This window comes from Prionailurus bengalensis, chromosome B2 (assembly GCF_016509475.1).
Source record: "Prionailurus bengalensis isolate Pbe53 chromosome B2, Fcat_Pben_1.1_paternal_pri, whole genome shotgun sequence".
In the NCBI taxonomy this organism is placed as follows: Eukaryota; Metazoa; Chordata; class Mammalia; order Carnivora; family Felidae; genus Prionailurus; species Prionailurus bengalensis.
Window position 1 is genome coordinate 2,862,972 of NC_057349.1, and position 21,943 is coordinate 2,884,914.

General features: G+C 49.1%; 4 protein-coding genes across 4 annotated transcripts in view; 3 read left to right on the forward strand and 1 right to left on the reverse strand.

Moving 5' to 3' along the window:
- The first annotated feature begins 412 nt into the window (after positions 1-412).
- On the forward strand, positions 413-2,831 carry LOC122489122 (histone H3.1). The gene has a single exon (XM_043590639.1). It carries the CDS (start codon positions 443-445, stop codon positions 851-853), a length of 411 nt encoding a protein of 136 aa, XP_043446574.1. The 5' UTR covers positions 413-442; the 3' UTR covers positions 854-2,831.
- An 11,632-nt stretch (positions 2,832-14,463) lies between these two features.
- Positions 14,464-21,943, forward strand: part of LOC122490252 — a 33,096-nt gene continuing 25,616 nt past the window's right edge. The window contains exons 1-3 of the mRNA XM_043592849.1: positions 14,464-14,873; positions 15,435-15,487; positions 15,603-15,946. Of these exons, the coding sequence (XP_043448784.1) occupies positions 14,567-14,873; positions 15,435-15,487; positions 15,603-15,946 (704 nt within the window). The 5' untranslated portion in view covers positions 14,464-14,566. The remainder of the gene's footprint in view (positions 14,874-15,434; positions 15,488-15,602; positions 15,947-21,943) is intronic.
- On the forward strand, positions 17,090-20,199 carry H1-5 (H1.5 linker histone, cluster member). Its single transcript, XM_043590637.1, has one exon. The coding sequence runs from the start codon at positions 19,270-19,272 to the stop codon at positions 19,948-19,950; it is 681 nt and encodes a 226-aa protein (XP_043446572.1). The 5' UTR covers positions 17,090-19,269; the 3' UTR covers positions 19,951-20,199.
- LOC122489127 (histone H2A type 1-E) lies at positions 20,408-20,848 on the reverse strand. The gene has a single exon (XM_043590646.1). It carries the CDS (start codon positions 20,846-20,848, stop codon positions 20,456-20,458), a length of 393 nt encoding a protein of 130 aa, XP_043446581.1. The 3' UTR covers positions 20,408-20,455.

Here is a 21,943-nt window from a genome sequence, read left to right on the forward strand (position 1 = left end):
CAGTCACGAAGCGGAACTTACTTAAAATGAGACTAACGAATACATTATTCTGGTGTAATTCCCGCTCCCCCACCCCCCGCCATATTTGAAAAGGGGAAGAAGCTGAAATAAAAATGCATTTTTAAAGAGATAATTTAGGCGCTGACTTCCACAAATTCCAGGTCCGATTCTGTTTCACTGGTGGAATCTTAACGTTTTGGTTGAAAACAGTAAACTTAGGATGGAGTACGGCAATGATTTTGTTCCTGTAATAGGAAATAAAATCAGTAGCATGGAAAACAAAACGGTTTCAGAGATTTTAGGACTCAGATGAGGATTGAAGGAAAAACCAATCAGGTTACTCCCGCGACAGTCCTGGCCAATCAGGATCGTGTCATCAGTATAAAGTCTGGTCCCGGCGCGGACTTCAGTCGCTGGTTTTCGCAGCGCGAGCTTCACCGTTATGGCTCGCACGAAGCAGACGGCGCGCAAGTCGACGGGCGGCAAGGCCCCGCGCAAGCAGCTGGCCACCAAGGCGGCCCGCAAGAGCGCGCCGGCCACCGGCGGCGTCAAGAAGCCGCACCGCTACCGGCCCGGCACGGTGGCCCTGCGCGAGATCCGCCGCTACCAGAAGTCCACCGAGCTGCTGATCCGCAAGCTGCCGTTCCAGCGGCTGGTGCGCGAGATCGCGCAGGACTTCAAGACCGACCTGCGCTTCCAGAGCTCGGCCGTGATGGCGCTGCAGGAGGCGTGCGAGGCCTACCTGGTGGGGCTCTTCGAGGACACCAACCTGTGCGCCATCCACGCCAAGCGCGTCACCATCATGCCTAAGGACATCCAGCTGGCGCGCCGCATCCGTGGGGAGCGGGCGTAAACTTCTCCCGAAGCTGGTCCGGCCGCCCTCGCCTCCTCCCCCCTCCCCCAAAGGCTCTTTTCAGAGCCACTTCTGTTTTCACGGAGAGAAGCTGTGTACTCCGGCCTGCTGACTTAAAAGTACAGACCTCGTGGAAGAGAGCAGGGAAGTGGGGTCGGCGTACCGCAGTTTTTCTCCAGCAGCTAGTGTCGCTTCGCCTTATGCTAAATACGTTTAGTGGTGGAGGCCTTTGCGTACTGGGTTCGTCTTCTACTAAATACTTTAGAAAGCTGCTCCTTAATAGACGGTTTATCTAAAAAGACTGCAGAGACCAAGTTACCGTTTGATCCTTTAAGTACTCCAGATGTAAAAATAGAAGACCTTCAGGAAAGGAACTTTGCCACCAGTTAAAGCAAGATTCAACATAGATACGGTACCTCCCGCCCCATCTCCTACAATCCGGGAGTGGAGTTCGGTGCAACTTCGGTGTATCCACTGCACGCAGGAGGACAACTTACTTGCACGTTGAAGTTCTTCCATGGAGTTGAAAGATTTGAGTTGTCCAGGTTCCCAGGACGTGGCGGGTGCCGCCAGGTTAAAATCGGGCACTGCTAGTGTTTTGCCTAGAACCTAGCAGGCGTGCAGGCCTCACGTTTTCTTACCGATATTCCATTCCCTTTATACAACTCCAAAAAAGCAAAAAGCCAGAATTTGGCTGAGGCCGTAGCTCTGTTTGCCAAACAAATGAGCTTCGTGTTCAGACCATTCTCATGACATTTCTCATTGCTTAGCACTAACATCTGGTAACTGTATAGGATAAAGCTCAGGAATGTTTACTGTCCTCCACACACATGCTAAGAAAAGATATTCTAAGTTCAGCGCGTTGGCCCTCTGGTCCTCCTCTGCCAGCTTCTGGGGGCCTGGCACCGGAGGCCAGGAGGCCAACCACCCCACTCTTCTCTCCCCATAAAACATACATGTCATGAGGCCAGAGTCTTTTCTGTTTACTGTCCTATCCCTGGAATAGTAAAAGCCTGATACACGGCAGGTGCTAATTAAATCCTCGTTGAACGAATGTATTGCTGATTTTGCTGTCTTTTCCACCCAAGATAGCTCCATTCAGCCCTAGGCGGTTACCGTGCTCACCGCCACCAGCATTGCACCTGTCATGCTGCGTGTAATCACCACTACTGTGATTCCCACGGTGCGTAGAGAAAATACTGACAACTATAGAAAGCTTGACAGTGTCCAAAGTATCTTTGCATATCTTTTTGGATGTGAACCTGACTGTAGCTGGGGTGTGGACAGGGCCTATCACTAACTACTGCTTCACTAGCTCTAGAAACGTTTATCTTTTCCATAAGTACCCAAGTATTAGGGCGCAAAGCTGGTAGATCTGTTGAAGAGTCGTTCAATAAACCCTAGGATGGAAGATCTGGATAAGCCTCCAATGGCTATAGGAAAATAAAGAATTAATTTTTTAAAAAGAAAAGCAAAGCTAGGGGCAGGAAAGCCTATTTTCCTTTAGGCAAAAAGGCTCAGGGCAGAAGTCAGGTTGTTTTGATATCTTCCAGGTCCTCCGACAGGACACCTGCTGGGATCGGAGGGTGGGGTGGGGGTGTCTATGGAAGAGTGTCTATGGAACAGTGAGGAATATTCTGTTGGAAGGCTAAGTTTGGGCATAGAAAAGGTGGTTTTAGGACACGTTCAAAAATTCTTTGATACTCTTACCTTCAAAAAATGGGGCCTAATTCCTCTCCCCTTGAGTTTGGACTGGATTTGGTTAGGGACTGGCTTCTAGTGAATGGGATAAAGCAAAGGCATGAAGCCAAAGTAATGGGGAGCTATTTGGAGACGAGGTCACAGAAGGTCCTGTCCTTGCTCTCTCTCCCGTCACTTGCCCTGGCTGCCGTGTTGGGAGGACATGCAGGCAGCCCACGAAACTGACGCTTTCCCCGACATTCCATGAACAACTCCCAACAGCCACGGGAGCCCCAGCCATCTCCGGCCCCAGTGAAGCCTCAAGTGACCATGGCCCCTGTGGACAGCTTGACTCTTCTTGAGAGACCCTGAACCAGACCACCCAGCTAAACCACTGTTTTCTGACCTCCAGAAACTGTGTGAAATAATACATTTTTTGTTAAGTTTTGGGGGTAATTCATTACACAACAGTGAATAACCAATGCAATGGGGAAAAAAAAAAAACAAAAACCAGAAGAGTTAGTGGTCACCCAATGGACTCCATCAGTCTAGACGAGATGACCACACCCCACGGCTCTGCGCCATAGCCACTGCCCCGTTGGCAGCAGTATTTTCTTTTGCTGTTGTCCAGAGAGGCTGGAGACCAGCTTTGTGCCCCAAAAGATTCAGAAGGAAGATGAAGTCTTTGGTTCCTCAGGTAGGGCTGCTTTGAAGGTATGTACCTGGTATGGTCACCTCCAGCTGCAGACTTTAGAGGGCATGGGAAGTGTGGTGTTCATGCAGGCTGGGCTGGAGAGTACAGCTGAGTCCTTTCTTGTTCTCAGCACTGCTTTCTCTCTTTTGGAAATTTACCTGTTGAAGGTACTCTCTCTCTTTTAAATTTACTTATTTACTTAAGTGATCTCTACACCCAACGTGGAGCTTGAACTCATGACCCGGAGATCAGAAGTGGCACGCTCCACAGACTCAGCCAGCCAGGCGCCCCCAGAAGTACCATTTCTAATGGTCAGATATACATACTTGTTAAATAAACCATTACAAATCATTATTCTGTGACTCTCCTTTTCCCAGATCCCACACCAGTATAGACTAGCAAACATGTAGATTATAAGTTATTTTCAATTTTTTTGTTAATGTTTTATTTATTTTCGAGAGAGACATAGAGAGACAGAGCATGAGTGGGGGAGGGGCAGAGAGAGAGGGAGACACAGAATCCGAAGCAGGCTCCGGGCTGTGAGCTGTCAGCAAAGAGCCGGATGCTGGGCTCGAACCCACGAACTGGGAGATCATGACCTGCGCCAAAGTCGAACACTTAACTGAGCCACCCAGATGCCCAGATTAGAAGTTATTTTAGATGGCGTTTTCCTTAATGATGAAATGGATCCTTGCTTTCAAGAGATTGCTTTAAAGATAAATGTGGTAATATATGAGACTGTAGGAGAGTACCCCCCCCCCCGCCCCCAGAGGAGATGTTAAGTACACAGTAAGACCCAGTAAACCTAATTTCATCTAGAATTCCTAGTGTGGTGTGTCTCTTGTAACATTGAGGAAATAAACCCAAATCCTCTTATAAGATCACATGCAGGAGTTGGTCACTATTGTCATTGGTTGATATTTGGAAAACAATCTAATTTGATCAGTAATACTCAGCAACTCGTAAAAAAGATTTCACTTCTGCTAGTGGCCAATCTTATTTCTTTGAAGATTCTTATTTCTTTGAAGTTTCTGTCTCACAAGGTGGGATTCTCCAAACTTGTCTTCCAATTCCGGTAGTACTTGTTCCCTGGGAACACCAGTGTTTAGGAGGCAGGGGAGATGCTGAGATAATTAGATGAGAACAGACGGTTTTAGAACTGCCCACAGGCTCTCCAGAGGGGAGAAGCCCTGAGAGGCCATCAAGCAGGGAAGCAAGCAAAGTCACCAAGAATTCATTATGCATATTTTTTTAAAGTTTATTTTGAGAGACAGCACAAGCAGGGGAGGAACAGATTGGGGGAGAGAATCCCAAGCAGTAACCCCACTGTCAGCGCAGAGCCTGATGCAGGGCCTTGAAGTCACAAAACGTGTGATCATGACCTGAACTGAAACCAAGAGTCCGATGCTCAACTGACTGAGCCACCCAGGCACCCGGCCAAAGATTCTTTACGAAGGAATCATGGGGGGTGCTCACTCTGCAGCGGGCTATGCTGCCGGAAGTGTCCCCCACTGACACGGTTCTCATTATGAAAGAGATTCTTAAGTGTAAAAAATGCATTTCTAAATATATCTCTACCAGTAATAAGGTTTCTTATCTGGATAAGATTAGAAATAATGTATTTTTGAGATGGAAACTGGTACCAAGTGCACTTAAAAATTTTCACCTACGGTGGCGCAGTCGGTTAAGCGTCCGACTTCAGCCAGGTCACGATCTTGCAGTCCGTGAGTTCGAGCCCCGCGTCGGGCTCTGGGCTGATGGCTCAGAGCCTGGAGCCTGCTTCCGATTCTTGTCTCCCTCTCTCTCTGCCCCTCCCCCGTTGATGCTCTGTCTCTCTCTGTCCCAAAAATAAATAAACGTTGAAAAAAAAAATTAAAAAAAAAAAAAAGTTTTCACCTACATAAATGGCCTGAAACAGGGTTTAGAGGAATGATAGTTCTGTGGAAGAAAATACGCCTTGAGTATATTAGTTTATTGCCTATCTTAACGAAAAAAAAATCTGACTTTAAATGGAGACAGTTGAATAGCTAACAATTATATGAAGAATTTTTGTACTTCACTAGGTAATCAGATAAATGCAAGTTAAAATAATGAAATACTGGGTAAAAATCACACGTGGCATGCGAGGTGGAGAAACTTACTTTCCTGTGGTGGTTTTGCTGATGGTGGTTTTACGCAATACATTTTGAACAATTATCTAATTTACTTCGTAGAACTGGGTATGCCCAGGTCTATGCCCAAAGGAAATTCTCCTACAGACCCATAAAAGGACATATCGCGAATATTCATCAAACTGCTATTTGTGAAAGCAAAAGGGTGGAGATAAATTAAGGGCATGAAGAAGGAAAATATAGTGGCTGCATTCCAAGAAGTGCTCTTTCTTCTAAGATCAAGAAACAAGTAAATGGCAAAAACAAAAGTGAGAGACTAAAGAAAAATACCAGGTGTACCCATAACCACAAAACAAAAGACTCCCCCCCCCCCCCCCCCCCGCATTGGTCCGACCTAAAGGCGGGAACCAATCAAGTTCGGCTGAGTGTTCAAATTTAAATGTCAACCAATAACAGCTCTGTAACCATGGAAAGCCTCTAACTTCCCCTTAACTTGTTTGGGCCTGTCTATAAAAATGCTGTAAAAAGCTCGTTCGGGCCTCTTAGCGTCCCCGGCAACCAGTGCGCGGAGGTCCGGGTTCGAACCGGCAATAAACCCTTGCCGCTTGGCTTTGACTCTGGACTCTGGTGGTTTGTTCTCGGGGGTCACCCGAATTTGGGCATATCATTTGGGGGCTCCTCCGGGATACCCCCAAGCCCACCAGACCCCAAGTCAACGGGTCGTCCCTGAGACCAATCGGTAAGTGAGCCTCCCGCGCGGGATCTGTATCGGTGACTGACACAGCCCTGGCGGACGCGCTATAGGGCAGTCAGTCGGGTCCAGTAGGAGACGTCCACTGGCACCCGTCTGGAGCACCTTTTTGGGCCCATCGGAATTCTTCTGTCCGGGTTACGAACACCCGAAACGCACTAGCGATCTAAGTGTTGTGTTCTTTATTCTATAACCTTTAAGTGTTGAACCCCTTCTCTTTCACAGGTGACCTGGTCTGGCGCAACCAGAAATCCTCATAACTTTACTGTTTCTCCTTTTAATCCTTTTCTCCACCTCCAGGATACAGATGGGCCAATCTCAAAGCACTCCTCTTTCTCTCCTTGTTGCTAACTTCAGGGATGTTAGAACCAGAGGGCAGAATTTGAGTCTAGATATCCGGAGGGGAAAATTAACCCTCTGCCGCTCCGAATGGCCAACCTTCGGCGTTGGATGACCAACCGAAGGAACTTTCTGCCTCCCTATAATTGCTAAGGTGAAGTCAAAGATTTTTCTACCGGGTCGTGAGGGACACCGGATCAGATTCCCTACATTCTAGTATGGCAAAATTGGGTGGAAAATCCACCCCCTTGGTTGGCCCCCTTCCTGTCCTCAGGAACGTGTAAGGTCCTTGCCATGCGGACTGCAGATCCCCCAAAACCAAAGACGCCATCCGCGCCCTAGTATCCCGTATTGCCCGTTGGTCAGGACCTACTATCCCTAGACCCTCCACCCTATCATCCCCCTCCCCTCGTACCCCAGGCCCTGCCCGCAGCAGCCGCCCCACCAGCCGCCCTTCTAGTTGCCCCCCTAGGGGAACCAGGAGGACGGGAAGCAGCAGCTGCGCTGGAACCAGGAGGACGGGAGGCAGCAGCCGCGCCAGGCCCCATTGAAAACGAAACCGACCGCGAGGGGCCAGCCGGCCGAACCCGCGGGCACACCATCGTGAGCCAAACCCTCGCCTCCCCGACTCCACTGTGGCCCTACCCTTGCGGGAAATAGGATCCCCAGATGAAACAGGCAACCCCCGACTCCAGTAGTGGCCCTTTTCCACCAGTGACCTTTACAACTGGAAAACACAGAACGCTCGATTCTCTGATAACCCTAAAGACCTAACAGCTCTTTTAGACAGTGTCATGTTCACCCACCAGCCCACCTGGGACGACTGTCAGCAGCTCCTCCGCATCCTGTTCACCACGGAGGAGCGAGAGAGGATCCAATTAGAAGCAAGAAAGCTGGTTCCCGGAGACGTCGGTCAGCCGACATCTAACCCTAACCTCATTAATGTGGCTCTCCCCCTAACCAGACCTCCACAGGACGAATGGGACTACAACACGGCAGAAGGTAGGGGAAGGCTACTCATTTATCGCCAGACTCTGATGGCGGGTCTCCGGGCTGCAGCTCGCAAGCCCACCAATTTGGCTAAGGTATATTCGGTCGTACAGGGAAAGACAGAGTCCAGCTGCTTACTTAGACTAATGGAAGCCTTTAGACAGTTTACCCCCATGGGGTAACTCCAGAAGTCCCTGAGAACCAGGCTGCTGTCATTATGTCCTTTGTAAATCAAGCAGCTCCTGACATTAAGAAAAAACTCCAAAGGCTAGAGGATTTAGAAGGCAAACAGATCCAGGATCTGCTCCGTATAGCACAACGGGTCTACAACAACAGGGACGCCCCAGAAGAGAGACCGACCCCAAAACTCAGGACAGAAAGAATGAACAGAACATTAAAAGAGACCCAAACCAAATTAACCATGGAGACTGGCGCTAATTGGGTGGTCCTTCTCCCCTACGCTCTGTTCAGGGTGCGTAATTCCCCATACAAACTGGGACTCACACCCTATGAAATAATACATGGTAGACCACCCCCCATCATCCCTAACCTAAAAGATAACCTTGTCAAAACTGAGAACGATAATGGTCTTGAACTCTTGTTCTCCCTACAAGCCTTGCAGAGGGTCCATGAAGATGTATGGCCCAAATTAAAAGAACTTTATGAGACTGGACCCCCGCCTATTCTTCATCAGTTCCGCCCCGGGGATTGGGTGCTCGTCAAACGTCATCGGCAGGGGACTCTGGAACCCAGGTGGAAAGGACCCTTCCAGGTCATCCTGACAACGCCGACTGCCATCAAAGTAGACGGAATCGCCACCTGGATCCATTGCACCCACGCCAAACCGGTGGACCCGTTCTCAGACCTCATCGGACCCTCAAAGACAACCTGGACTGTTGACCGGACTAAGGACAATCCTTTAAAATTGACCCTACGCCGCCAACGGACTGAGCCGTAACTATGGTACTTGCCCTCCTCTTGATTGTTCTGCAAATTGTCTGTAGATCCAAATCCCCGCAACCCCTATAATTTGACCTGGGAAATTACTAACTTGGAGACTCATGAAATCTACAACAAAACCCTAGGAACTGCCCCATTAAATACCTGGTGGCCAGATTTATATTTCAATTTAGAAAAAGTTAGTCCAATAGAAGAAATGGAAGGAGGTAAATGGAGGCAGCTGCAAAGGAGGGTGTCAATCAGTAGAAATGGATTTTATGCATGTCCGGGATTTAGGACGGGGGCAATGAAGCAGACATGTGGAGGGATCGAAACCCTCTACTGCGCAGCCTGGAGTTGCGTCACCTCCAATGATGGGGAATGGAAGTGGGAAGTAAAACCCCAATTTATTGAAATGGCCTATGTCCAACCATGTACCCACACCAGGTATGATGAGAACTGTAACCTTATTCGTGTAAGATTTACAGAGGAGGGGAAAAAGGACAGGCGGTGGGTCTCGGGACTCACTTGGGGACTCTACTTATATCAATATCCCCTCTTTGGGACTGCCATTCAAATAAAATTAAAAGTCTCCCCTCTTGTACAACCAGTGGGGCCAAATCAGGTATTAGGGGAAAAAAGAGATAAGCCTATCCCCGGGCAGATCTCCACTACTCTCTCCAGCAGGACCCCCATCCTTACCCCAGGAGTAAAAGCACAAGCTGTCCAAGAAAATCAGAACCCAGAAGGCATAGACTCCCTATGGAAATTGCTAACAGCAGCATATGAGGCCTTAAACCGGTCGGACCCTGAGGCGACAAGGGCCTGCTGGTTATGTTATGATATAAAACCCCCCTTCTACGAAGCCGTGGGTCCAGCTGCCCCTTTTTCACAATCAGGAGAAGAGTCACCAGCAGCTTGCAAGTGGAATCGAAAGAGCCCCGGCCTCACACTGCAAGCGGTCACTGGCAATGGGACTTGTATAGGAAAGGTCCCCTCTAGCCATATCCAGCTCTGCCCCGACTAATTACTCTATAAATGAATCTAAATGAATAATTCCAGCTCCTGACGGTTGGTGGGTTTGTTCTAAGACAGGGCTCACCCCATGTGTTAGCAGGAATGTCTTTAATTCGTCAACAGAATATTGTGTCATGGTATTAGTGTTTCCAAAGGTTATTTACCACCAAGAAAATGTCGTATATGACCTGTGGACAGAAGGGACGGAAGCAAGAGAGTCAATAAGAATAAAACGGGAACCCTTTACGGCCATAACTTTGTCCACCTTATTTGGCCTCGGTACCATAGGGGCAGGAACAGGGATCTCATCACTAGCCATCCAGCACCGGGGGTTCAGCAGCCTAAGGGCAGCCATTGATGAAGATACAGCCAGAGTTGAGGACTCCATCTCGCACCTCGAGAAATCTCTGACCTCCCTTTCTGAAGTAGTCCTACAGAACCGAAGGGGGCTAGATCTAGTCTTCCTCCAACAAGGAGGTTTATGTGCAGCCTTAAGAGAAGAATGTTGTTTTTATGCTGACCACACCGGAGTAGTCCGAGAGTCCATGGCTAAAGTTAGAGAAGGGCTGGCCAAACGGAGGCGTGGGCGAGAACAAGGCTGGTTTGAGTCTTGGTTCAATCAGTCCCCATGGCTAGCCACCCTGCTTTCTGCTCTAGCTGGACCCCTTATACTCCTCCTCACCCTCGGGCCTTATATTATTAATAAACTAGTTGCCTTTATCAAAGACCGAGTTAACACGATCCAACTGATGGTCCTTAGGACCCAATACCAACCTATCGTTACCGAAACATTTGAATCAGACACATAAACCCAAGATTGGCTCTTGAGGCACCAAAGAAAGGGGGGAATGAGAGACTAAAGAAAAATACCAGGTGTACCCATAACCACAAAACAAAAGAACCCCCCCCCCCGCCGTTCCTGGAACTAGCCAAGGCATGCCCAGCTGTGGTCTGACCTAAAGGTGGGATCCAATCAAGTTCTGTGTTCAAATTTAAATGTCAACCAATAACAGCTCTGTAACCATGGAAAGCCTCTAACTTCCCCTTAACTTGTTTGGGCCTGTCTATAAAAATGCTGTAAAAAGCTCTCTCGGGCCTCTTAGCGTCCCCGGCAACCAGTGCGCGGAGGTCCGGGTTCGAACCTGCAATAAACCCTTGCCGCTTGGCTTTGACTCTGGACTCTGGTGGTTTGTTCTCGGGGGGCACCCGAATTTGGGCATATCAAAAAGCTGAACCAAACGCTCATCCCTGCTCATCCTCTTCAGTTCCTACCTGGACTCTTGGGCCATGATCTCCAACAGAATTTTCTGGGTTTACTCACAAATGACCTGGAATAACCACCAAAACCAAAGGCACCAATTCGGAGTCTTTTTTTTTTTTTCCCTTTCTTCTTTATTTAAATTCTAGTTAGTTAACATACAGTGTAGTCTCGGCTTCAGGAGTAGAACCCAGTGATTCATCTCTTACAATGACACCCAGGGCTCATCACAAGTGCCCTCCTCAACGCCCATCCCCTAGCTACCCCCTCCCCTCCCCTCCCCTCCAGCTTGTTCTTGGTATTTAAGAGTCTCTCACAGTTTGCCTCCTTCTATTTTTATCTCACGTTTCCTTCCCTTCCCCTACTGAATCTTCCCTTCCCCTACTGAATCTTGAGGACGTTTCAAACCTGATTTACAGGACACCAGTGTTTTGGTCTGTTCCGGCTGCCAGGACAGGACACCATATGCTGCGTGGCTTACAAACAACAGAAATTTATTTCCCAGAGTTCTGGAGGCTGGGAAGTCAAAGACAAAGGCTTTGGTCAAATTCAGTGTGTACTGAGAAGTTACTTCCTGGTTCACAGACGGTCATGTCACTAGGTCCTCACACCATGGGAGACAACAGTGGATCACTGGGGTCTCTCTTACAGAGGCACTAACAGCATCCGGGAGGCCTCTGCACTTAGGACTTCAGCGCCTGTCAGTATCCCCACTTCCAAGGCCCATCACATTAGGGTTCAGGTTTCAACGTTATGAATTCTGAATGGACACACACATTCAGTCTACAGCAACCAGTTCATTTTCGAAGAGTAGAAGCTTAGGAACTGCGTTCTTGGCCTCTCCCCCTTCTTTGGAAGCCAGGATGGCTAAGGGGGCCTCTACACCAGGGCCCTCAGCTTCACTGTGGTTTTTATGTTCTCAGTAGCCAACCCTGGAGATATTAGTAAGGTAAGATGAACAGCATTTCCCGGCAACGTTGTCGGATAGATTTCAGGCATGAAAATTAGCTAAATTAAGAGAAGCTTAGAAAACAATATTAAGACCATCACGGATCACGTGATAGTAAGAAATTGCAGAAACAAGGTAGGACATTCGATAAAATGAGGCAATGTCAGGCATGAAATGCCTCCTATGTTGGAGAATACACTTGAGTCTTTAGAGTTTCAGAACAAAGCAAGAGTTGCCACTGATTAGTGAGTTTTGAAAATCACTTTTCTAGCCATTAACGGACAAGAAAATGACACAATGACCCTAGGAAAGAGGACGGGTAAGAGAAGAGAGGAAGAGGCCGAAGTAGGGAGCAGTGCATCCCGCTTCAATTACCCCCCCCCCTTTTTTTAGGTTTATTTACTGATGGGGGTGGGGGGACAGAGAGAGAGGGAGAGAGAATCCCAAGCAGGCTCCACAGGGTCAGCAGAGCCCGACTTGGGGCTGGAACCCACGAACTGTTAGATCATGACCTGAACCAAAGTCTGGCGTTTAACCAACTGAGCCACCTAGACTAGGCGCCCCCTTCCATTGGTCTTAACAGCACATGGAAGGAGTCAGAAGCTGAAGGAAGCTTTACAGATGCCAGCAGCGGTGGTGACTGCTCTGAGGCGAGGGCAAGAAAAGGAAACTCCCTGCTTCCGGGTCTCACAGTTAAGATTCTGAGCTGGTGAAAGGCTGCTCTGTGTGGAAATAAGATACTACCAAAGTGGGAGAAAGGACTTGAGGGCCTAAGTTCATGGAGTGGAAAAGACTCCAAAAAGTTAGTGGCGTTTTGGACCGGTATGTCTGTGTGCATGTATAAATGAGTGTGCAAGCATGTGGGGGACAGGAGAAATGACATTTGGGAGAGGGAGTAATGACTAGTAGGGAAGCTAACTTTGAGTGGAAAACAGCAACAAAAAAGTCAAAGATAAGGAAAACAATCTCCCAGCCACTTCCAAAGCCTTAACCAGAACAAACAAAACAAATTCAGGTGACAAGGAAATAAGGATGTGCAAATTAAATTGAAAACACGACAATACTGAAAAGGATTGAGCCAAACACTTGGAACTAATAATATTAAAAAATTGTCAACCAAGGAGGTGTGGATCAGCAAACAACTTTCGCCTCATTAAGGGGCAAGGGCCTTAATTAGGCCTTTTAAGGGCCTTAATTTCGCCTAATTAAGTTTCACAGAGCTTAAAACATTGTCAATATTTCTCTTGGAAAATACTATCTCTCCTAATGTGTGTGTGTGTGTGCGGGGGGGGGGGGGGGGAATCCCTGCATGTATCCCAATTATTCACCAAGAAATTATTGGACAGCTCATGTCAATTAGCATAATTACATGCCGAGACACAAAATAGAATTTTAATAGTATTTAATTGAAATGAAATGAGAACCTTAAGCTCTTAAAATATTGGGGACTTTTTTAATTCTCTTCTCCCCCTTGCATGCAGGGAACAGACTGCCAGCAGATGGAGCTAAAAAATCTGCAGGCCCGTCTGTTTGCTCCCTCCATGCAAGGGGGAAAAGAGAATGAAGAGTCTCGCGTTTAACAGGGAATTACACCTTCAGGAAACAGAGACCGTGAATGTTTCAGGACAGAGCACTGGCAATGCAATCAAATCAAATTACACGCCTTTCAAGGTATGTTACCTTCACCAAAGGAACACTCATAACTTTTCTGTGCTGCAAGACTTGTCTTGAAAAGACTGGTCTCCAAATAATATTTCCAAGAACAGCTGGTATATATTGAAGCAGAATGCTGCCCGTTTCTCTATAGGTGCAGGGGAAAGAGTGCCCTTATTCATCAGCAGATACACCTTTTACTTCCTCAAGGTTAAGCACGCAGATTCCATTTTTAAACAGGGATGGAGAAAGAGGCGGGACTCGCCGCTCAGTAAGAAATGTTCACGAATACAACACAGGCAAGTAGTGTTTTTAACTTACGGGGAGTACAGTTTAGGATACACCCAGTGGCTGATTCCTGGAATAAAATTAGGTATTTGTTCAAGTTGTAAATAATCACACACTTTTGAAATAGGAAGTGTAAACCTAACAGAGGCTGGGGGAAAGAGAAGCGTGCGTGTGGACGAGCAGGTTTCCAGGGAGAAACGATTCATTATCTGGGAGACAAGCCAGCGCCCGAGAGAAGCCGTTCCAAACGGCCCGATCAGGGAAACCACCACAGCGCCGCCTTTCCAAGGTTTTTTTCCCTGGAATAAAGTCTTCCCTAGTCTCTTCCTTCTGCCTTTTGTTTGTAAATGAAAGGCAGACGGTTTCTGGGCGCAGTCGGTTTCCCAGTTCATCAAAGGACTTGGTGGGGGAGGGGGAGCTTGGAAAAGCTTTGCCGCCTGCTCCTGCGCTCTGCAAGGCAGGAGTAAAAGGTCACCTTCCTCAACAACTTAAGAAACCTAGTGTTTCCAACCCAGATGAAGAGAATAAGTCACTACCCCCAAAATATGTGGCAGCGAAGGGGAAGGGAAAGAAGACGATAAGTAATACGTAAAGAAAGGAAATGGGGAGGTAAAAACCGCACCTTGACCTGTAGCCAGGAGGCGCTGACGCGCGCCGCCCGACGGGTCACGGAGAGAGGACCCGGCGCCCGACGCGGTTTCACAAACGCCCCCAAATGGCTGCAATCGCAGCTCAGGAGAGTTCCAGGCGAGCTCAGCTGCCCCGCCACGAGTCGCCACCTCGACCAGTGCTGAGCGACAGAAACAACAGCAAGACTTCACCCGGCCACCGAGGCCCGGGCAAGCGCAGACAACCGCAGGCGCCTTTTTTTAACCAAGGACTGTAAGCACCGCCCCTCGCATTGATGCTGAAAACTCGCGCTGGGCTCTGTCGGAGACCTCACAGGGCGGATACTGTGGGTCGGCGGTGTTCCCAAACAGGTCCGACAGAGGAGTATATAAACTCCTACCTCGGCGAGTAATAGTGTTTGTCTGTTCCGGAAACATGTCTGGACGCGGTAAGGGTGGGAAGGGCCTAGGCAAGGGGGGCGCCAAGCGCCACCGCAAGGTGCTGCGCGACAACATCCAGGGCATCACCAAGCCCGCCATCCGGCGGCTGGCCCGGCGCGGCGGCGTCAAGCGCATCTCCGGCCTCATCTACGAGGAGACCCGCGGCGTGCTCAAGGTGTTCCTGGAGAACGTGATCCGGGACGCCGTCACCTACACGGAGCACGCCAAGCGCAAGACGGTCACGGCCATGGACGTGGTGTACGCGCTCAAGCGCCAGGGCCGCACCCTCTACGGCTTCGGGGGCTAAGATGATCTTAAATCGTCGCACCTATTGCCCAAAAGGCCCTTCTAAGGGCCACCCACGAAATCTGTTAAGGAGCTGTGGACCCCTTTATTGATTTAGCTGAGCGCCGTACCATGAGTGCCCTTAGCATGGGTTAGGGCCGATCAGACCTGAAACTAACGTGTGCCTAAAATACCCGCGCGTCTCTGCACTCGGCCCCCGGTGTGTCTATCACAAAGTGGCTAAACGTCCGGTCATGCCGAGTCTTTACTGTCAAGAGCAGGTTTGTACTGAAAGCCGAACTTACCATACATCGTCCGAGGGGCAACAGGACGATCGTGGTAAACAGCGATTCTCTTCGTCTGGGAGTTCTGGCTTAGAACGCAGTAGCAGGACGTGCAAACCACGTCAGTCCCGCCAATTGACTATTTAAAGTAGATGCATTTTTACCAGGAATGCAATCATGACGCTTTTTAAATTAGTGAAATGCACTTTGGGATTCTTAATACAACATGGTAAGGGATGCTCATGCAACCTAGAAGTTTTTTGAAAAGTCCGACATTTTCTTTGTGCATCACAGAGATCAGCGGGCGAGGCGGGAAGACGCTTCCGGTCCTCAATGGATTGAACCAAGTGAATTCTGGAGGCGGGGCGAGGCTGGGCGGGGCGGGCGCCTACTGTCCAATCAGGATTCGAGGGTCCCTATAAGTACTGGGACCCGTGTTCTTGATCCCGCAGTGCTGAGTAGCTAGCCCTAGTTGTCATGGCTCGCACGAAGCAGACGGCGCGCAAGTCGACGGGCGGCAAGGCCCCGCGCAAGCAGCTGGCCACCAAGGCGGCCCGCAAGAGCGCGCCGGCCACCGGCGGCGTCAAGAAGCCGCACCGCTACCGGCCCGGCACGGTGGCCCTGCGCGAGATCCGCCGCTACCAAAAGTCCACCGAGCTGCTGATCCGCAAGCTGCCGTTCCAGCGGCTGGTGCGCGAGATCGCGCAGGACTTCAAGACCGACCTGCGCTTCCAGAGCTCGGCCGTGATGGCGCTGCAGGAGGCGTGCGAGGCCTACCTGGTGGGGCTCTTCGAGGACACCAACCTGTGCGCCATCCACGCCAAGCGCGTCACCATCATGCCCAAGGACATCCAGCTGGCGCGCCGCATCCGTGGGGAGCGGGCATAAAGCTTTGTAGCGTTCTCCGTACACCCTACCCCAAAGGCTCTTTTCAGAGCCCCTCCATTGTCACCAGAAAAGAGCTGTTAAACTTGTAGGGAATATACGGTAGGCTCGGGAACAACACGGGGCGGTTTCCAATAGCTCCTGTGCCACACCAGGCGTGTGCACCCGAAGACTGCAGGAGGTGGCTGTGCTGTGAATCGGGAGGTTTCGCACTCGCTGACCCCCTCCTGGGACTTAGCACAAAGGAGCTGTTTGAATATATTGAAACGAACCAGCCATGCTAGAAATGAGCTGTTCTGGGCCACGTGAAGTGATTGAAGGAAAGAAATTTGGGTCCAGGTTTCTGTGCATCGTGCAGTTGGCAAGAACCGCTTTACTTTTGTCAAGTATCCCCAGTGCTTTTACATCAAGGAATGGGCCTCAATTTGCTTCTCTTACTCGGAGGCACAGAACATGTACCCTCCGTGCTTAAAAAGGCTTCAACGTGATGTTTGACAAGAATAGTCTTTTCGGTTTTATCCATGTATGTGATTGTGGAAAATGGGCCGACAATGACCTACATATTCTGACCTGCAGGCTGTCCTCTGAGTTCTCAGGAGCTCTAAAAAGCATAAGGTATTTCCTTGTTTTAAAATTGTGCTTCTCAGTGTGAAGTTGGGTTGTGAGGATTTTTGGGTTTTTTTTTTCAAAAGGAATCAAAGGAACTAAGATTTTAAAGCTGTTACTAGTTTCCACAAAAATAATGGGTTTCCTAATAAATTTGTTGTGTCTATTAAATTTGTCCAATTACTTTTTTTTTTTTTTTTGAAAAATCTTGTGCTTTTCACATAGGACTATAATTGTTTATTTGCTTGTTTTGATTACAAATCCTAATTCCCATGATGTTGCAAGTTTTTCTCGAGTGTTCTCAGACTGGTCAGCCATTTGGGCCTTATATTCTTTCCCATATTTGGGGTTTGCCCTTCCAGAGAGGCTGACATCCCAGCTACAGGCTCCTAAAACTTTTTGGAATGTCAGGGAATTGACAAGAAAGACCGTTCTGAAAAAAAAGAAAAGAAAAGAAAAGAAAAAAGGCCATTCTGACCTGCGGGCCAGAGTCCTCTTATAGAGGAGTTTAGCAATTCTTTAGTGGCTCTTAGTTTTAGAGACTACTTGATGTTATCTCTTACAAGCTTCAAAGATTGATTTCTCCTCACCCTTTCTAGGATTTTTCCCATCATAATAGAGCTGAGGACATATACTGCTTACAGAGCTTGTGGTCCAGGTTCAAACCTTAAAACTGCCAATGACTAGCCATATAACTTCTGGCAGGTTACTCCTCCTTGCCCTGGGTCTCTGTATAGCTGTAAACTGTGGCAAATAAGACTGTAGAGCAATCTTAGATTACTTCCTGGCACTTAGTGAATGCTCAGTGAATGTTAGCCCTTGTTAATTATGCCTTTCTTAAGCATAGAGGTTTGGGTTTCCCCTACCCTAGATCTTCTGAAAGTTTTGTGGTTGAAGTGGTGGAAAATGCTTGCTTAAAACATTTTTGTTAATATCCCTTCTTTAGTTCTTGACGTGCATGGTTCTGAAAAAAGGCAGTCTTGTAGCAATATCCCATAATCTGTGTCTGTGTGGATGAGTCCAAAACATAGCAAAATGGCCGGATAGCAAATATTCTGGCCTTTTCAGGCCAAATATTGTCTCCGGCTTTTTTTTTTTTTTTTTTTTCTTAACACGATTAAAAAATCTAAAAAGCACTCTTAACTTGAGAGCAACAGAAAACGACACTGTCCCGATTTGGCCTTAAGTTGGCTACAGGTTCAACTCCAGGAGCTCTTTGGGGAGAAATACGTTGGCAACTTTAAACTTCCCTAAAGTTTGTCACAGGGAAGAACTAGGTGAGTGTTGATCGCAGTAGAGATTCTAATCATTAGACCTCCCTTCTCATCCAGGCCAGTCACAAAATCCTATCCATTCCCCACCTCACCCTCCTCCCAAATAAGCAAACATATCCTCCCTCCGTTCCAACCTCAAGGTTACTGCCTCAGTTCTCTTGGATGCTAATGTATTCCTGAATTCTTCTGAACCTCTATAACTTGCAGTCCCTCAATTCCCACCCTTCTCATGGTTGATAGTCAACAATTTCTCTGAAATACAGGTCTGCCTTTGCTCAAACACACAAAAATGCCCACATTGATGTCTCCTGGCTGCTTACAGAAGAGGGTATTCCTGACAGTGTACTTTATTAAATGTTGATGGAGATATGGGGTTTGAATGAGAGCACTGAGAAGAGCACCTAGGAAACCGGACAAAGTCCCATGTCATCTACACAGTCTGTACTTTTGAGGACTACTGGAACCCCTTGAATATTTTCAGCAGGTTTGAGTTTTTCCTAAAGCACATTATCCGGGCAAGGCAATTTTTGTACTTATTATCATGGATTTGCCTAATACTAAAGAGAGAAAGTATCTCGATTTAAAAAAACACACTCAATTTAAGTTTGAATTTGAATCCAGGTCATTGGATCCTGAAGCCAAAGTCATTCCTCTTCCTCCCGCTGCAAGGTAGACGTCATTCTGGCTACTGAACATCTCCAAGCTGCAAAAGGCATTCTCTAGAGATATTGTCACCTGCAAAATCCTAGGAAGCAGAACTGGTTTTGAAAGTGGGATGTGTGGGGTGTATGTGGTGAATTTGGGGCTGCAGGCAACTGTCTGCGCTGCCCCTGTGTTACTTGCTACAGTTGGAAACAAAGTTTATGTCCAAACCAAGGAAACCTGGGTCTTCCTCTAGCAAAAAATCAAAGGCCGAACCTAGGGACAAAGCTTTTGAAAAAATCTCCACTTGATAGTTCGTAGAAACTTATTGCAACTTGCAACAAACTAGCACAATGCCTTAAACCCAGTGGATATACGTGAAAAGCTGAAAAGATTTTTAAAAATATCTTTCATCTGTTGCGCACGACTCATGAAAACACAAGCCAGCATGTGAACCTGGAGGCTGCTTTCCTCCTTTACAGCTTCAAAGCGTCAAATTCTGTACAATTATTTTCAGCATTTAATCAAATTTGGGGGGCTAACAAACACAGTTCTGGAGTCCAACCGCGAAGGGCGGCTGCCTGAGGGCAGTGGATTGGACGCTCCACCAATCACAGAGCGCCACCGGCTTATATAAGCGCCTGGCCGGAGTCGGGCGGCATTGCACGACTTGCCCTTTGGATTTTGAGTCTCTCTCACTCTCGCAGTTCCTGCCTCTGGCCATGTCGGAAACCGCGCCTGCCGAGACGGCTGCCCCGGCGCCGGTGGAGAAGTCACCTGCCAAGAAGAAGGCGACCAAGAAAGCTGCGGGCGGTGGCGCGGCGAAACGCAAGGCCACCGGCCCCCCGGTGTCAGAGCTGATCACCAAGGCGGTCGCCGCCTCCAAGGAGCGCAACGGCCTCTCCCTGGCCGCGCTCAAGAAGGCGCTGGCGGCCGCCGGCTACGACGTGGAGAAGAACAACAGCCGCATCAAGCTGGGCCTCAAGAGCCTGGTGAGCAAGGGCACCCTGGTGCAGACCAAGGGCACCGGCGCCTCGGGCTCGTTCAAGCTCAACAAGAAGGCGGCCTCCGGGGAGGCCAAGCCTAAAACCAAGAAGGCGGGCGCGGCGAAGGCCAAGAAGCCCTCCGGGGCCACCCCCAAGAAGCCAAAGAAGGCTGCGGGAGCCAAGAAGGCGGTGAAGAAAACGCCGAAGAAGGCGAAGAAGCCCGCGGCTGCCGGGGTCAAGAAGGTGGCCAAGAGCCCCAAGAAGGCCAAGGCCGCCGCCAAGCCCAAGAAGGCGGCGAAGAGCCCAGCCAAGCCCAAGGCTGTGAAGCCGAAGGCGGCCAAGCCCAAAGCCGCCAAGCCCAAAGCAGCGAAGCCCAAGGCTGCCAAGGCGAAGAAAGCGGCCCCGAAAAAGAAGTAGGAAGTTGGCCTTTGAGAAGGCAGCAAAACCCCAAAGGCTCTTTTCAGAGCCACCCAGAGATTTCTGAAAAACAGCTGTACGCTCAGGTTGAACCCGTTAAGTTAAACCCTGCTTCTGCTCCCCTTTTCAGTTTTTCTCTTGATTTCACTTGCAAAGAACGAGTTGGGGACTGAATTTCATTCAGCCCTTGTGTGTGTGGATTACTTACGACTTAATGGGTCGCCCGTAGGGGGCTGTACTGCAGCGTCTTAAAAATGTGGGTTACAAAAGGGAAAAGTAGTTTTTGCCTTTTTAAAAAGCCCGCGCAACCTCCCTAATTGGTTCTTTTCCTGGGTATCCTTGCAGGCAGGAGGATCTTGATTGGTACACGTATTGAGCGCAGATGGGCTGGGCTTTAAAGTTCCGTGGCACATTAGGTAGACCCTTAACTACTGTCCCAGCTCTTTCCCAGAAATAGTGAGTGGCTCTGAAAAGAGCCTTTGGTTCGCAAGTTGCTAGGGAGACCTTATTTGCCCTTGGCCTTGTGGTGGCTCTCGGTCTTCTTGGGCAGCAGCACGGCCTGGATGTTGGGCAGGACGCCGCCCTGCGCGATGGTCACGCGGCCCAGCAGCTTGTTGAGCTCCTCGTCGTTGCGGATGGCCAGCTGCAGGTGGCGCGGGATGATGCGCGTCTTCTTGTTGTCGCGGGCCGCGTTGCCCGCCAGCTCCAGGATCTCGGCCGTCAGGTACTCCAGCACGGCCGCCAGGTACACCGGCGCGCCGGCCCCCACCCGCTCGGCGTAGTTGCCCTTGCGGAGCAGGCGGTGCACGCGGCCCACCGGGAACTGCAGCCCGGCCCGCGACGAGCGCGTCTTGGCCTTGGCGCGAGCCTTGCCGCCCTGCTTCCCGCGCCCAGACATAACGACAGGAAGCAATTCACCAAGGACTAGAATGTGGGTGGGTAGGATGAGACACAGCTTCACTACTTATAGTCCTCACGCGGCGCCAAAATAAAGCTGTCCCATTGGCTAAAATTCCAGTCTTATTTAAGCCAATGGAATCCTGGCTTTTCAAATACACTTATTTTGATTGGATACAACCACATGATGCCCTGTAGAATTTACCACCAATTAGACACCCGGTTTGTTTAATTTTCTTCGCGTGAGAAGCTGTGCATAAAGAGAACCTAGAGACCCCCAGTTTTTCTCCAGTCTTTCGGCTTGGGGGGCGGGGGTGGTTCCTGTGCTCCGTGACAAGACCAGTCAAGGCTAACAAGCTGTGAACAGAGGCACGTAGAGCCCCCTTCTCATTTTCCCTCTTATTCTCAAGCCCTTCAGCAACTGCTCCCGGCCCTGCCTGAGCCAGCCAAGTCCGCTCCCGCCCCGAAGGAGGGCTCCAAGGAGGCGGTGACCGAGGCGCCGAAGGACGGCAAGAGGCGCGAGCGCAGCCGCCGGGAGATCGCGCCCCCCGCCCCCGCCCCGTGTACGTGTACAAGGTGCCTCCAAGGTAGGGGTCAGACGCCCCCACGGGCTTTCTTTCACAGCCATCTACGCTTTCCAAAACCACCAGTGCCCATTTTATCCCGATTTAGAGGTAGGTAAATGCAATTTTTAATCTGAAGGCTTTGGTCCGTGCTTCTTAATTTGTGCAAAAGCTACATTTTAGCCTTGTGTTTCCAATAAGATCTGAAGGTGTTATTGTCGTTTTTTTAGTCTCACAAACATCAGACACCCCAAAATAATTTTATTGTATTTCACTTAATATCTAAATTCTCACACCAAGAATCACTCGTTCGGTTAATTAGTGAGAAAATTTTAAAGTACGACGAGAAGAAAATATCTTTCAGCTTCTAGTGAAAATCTTAACTGGCTGAACATCTGTTTCTCTCCCCTTACGGAATACCACCGTTTATCAGTATCTCCCCTGTCCTCCCTCCCCCTTCCCATTGGAAGGCTCTGAATCACATAAATTGGTTTAAAGGAAACTTACCAAGTCACAGTCCCTTTAACATTCTT

Coding starts and splice junctions, on each gene's coding strand:
- LOC122489122 (XM_043590639.1), top strand. CDS start 443: ATGGCTCGCACGAAGCAGACGGCGCGCAAGTCGACGGGCGGCAAGGCC.
- H1-5 (XM_043590637.1), top strand. CDS start 19,270: ATGTCGGAAACCGCGCCTGCCGAGACGGCTGCCCCGGCGCCGGTGGAG.
- LOC122489127 (XM_043590646.1), bottom strand. CDS start 20,848: ATGTCTGGGCGCGGGAAGCAGGGCGGCAAGGCTCGCGCCAAGGCCAAG.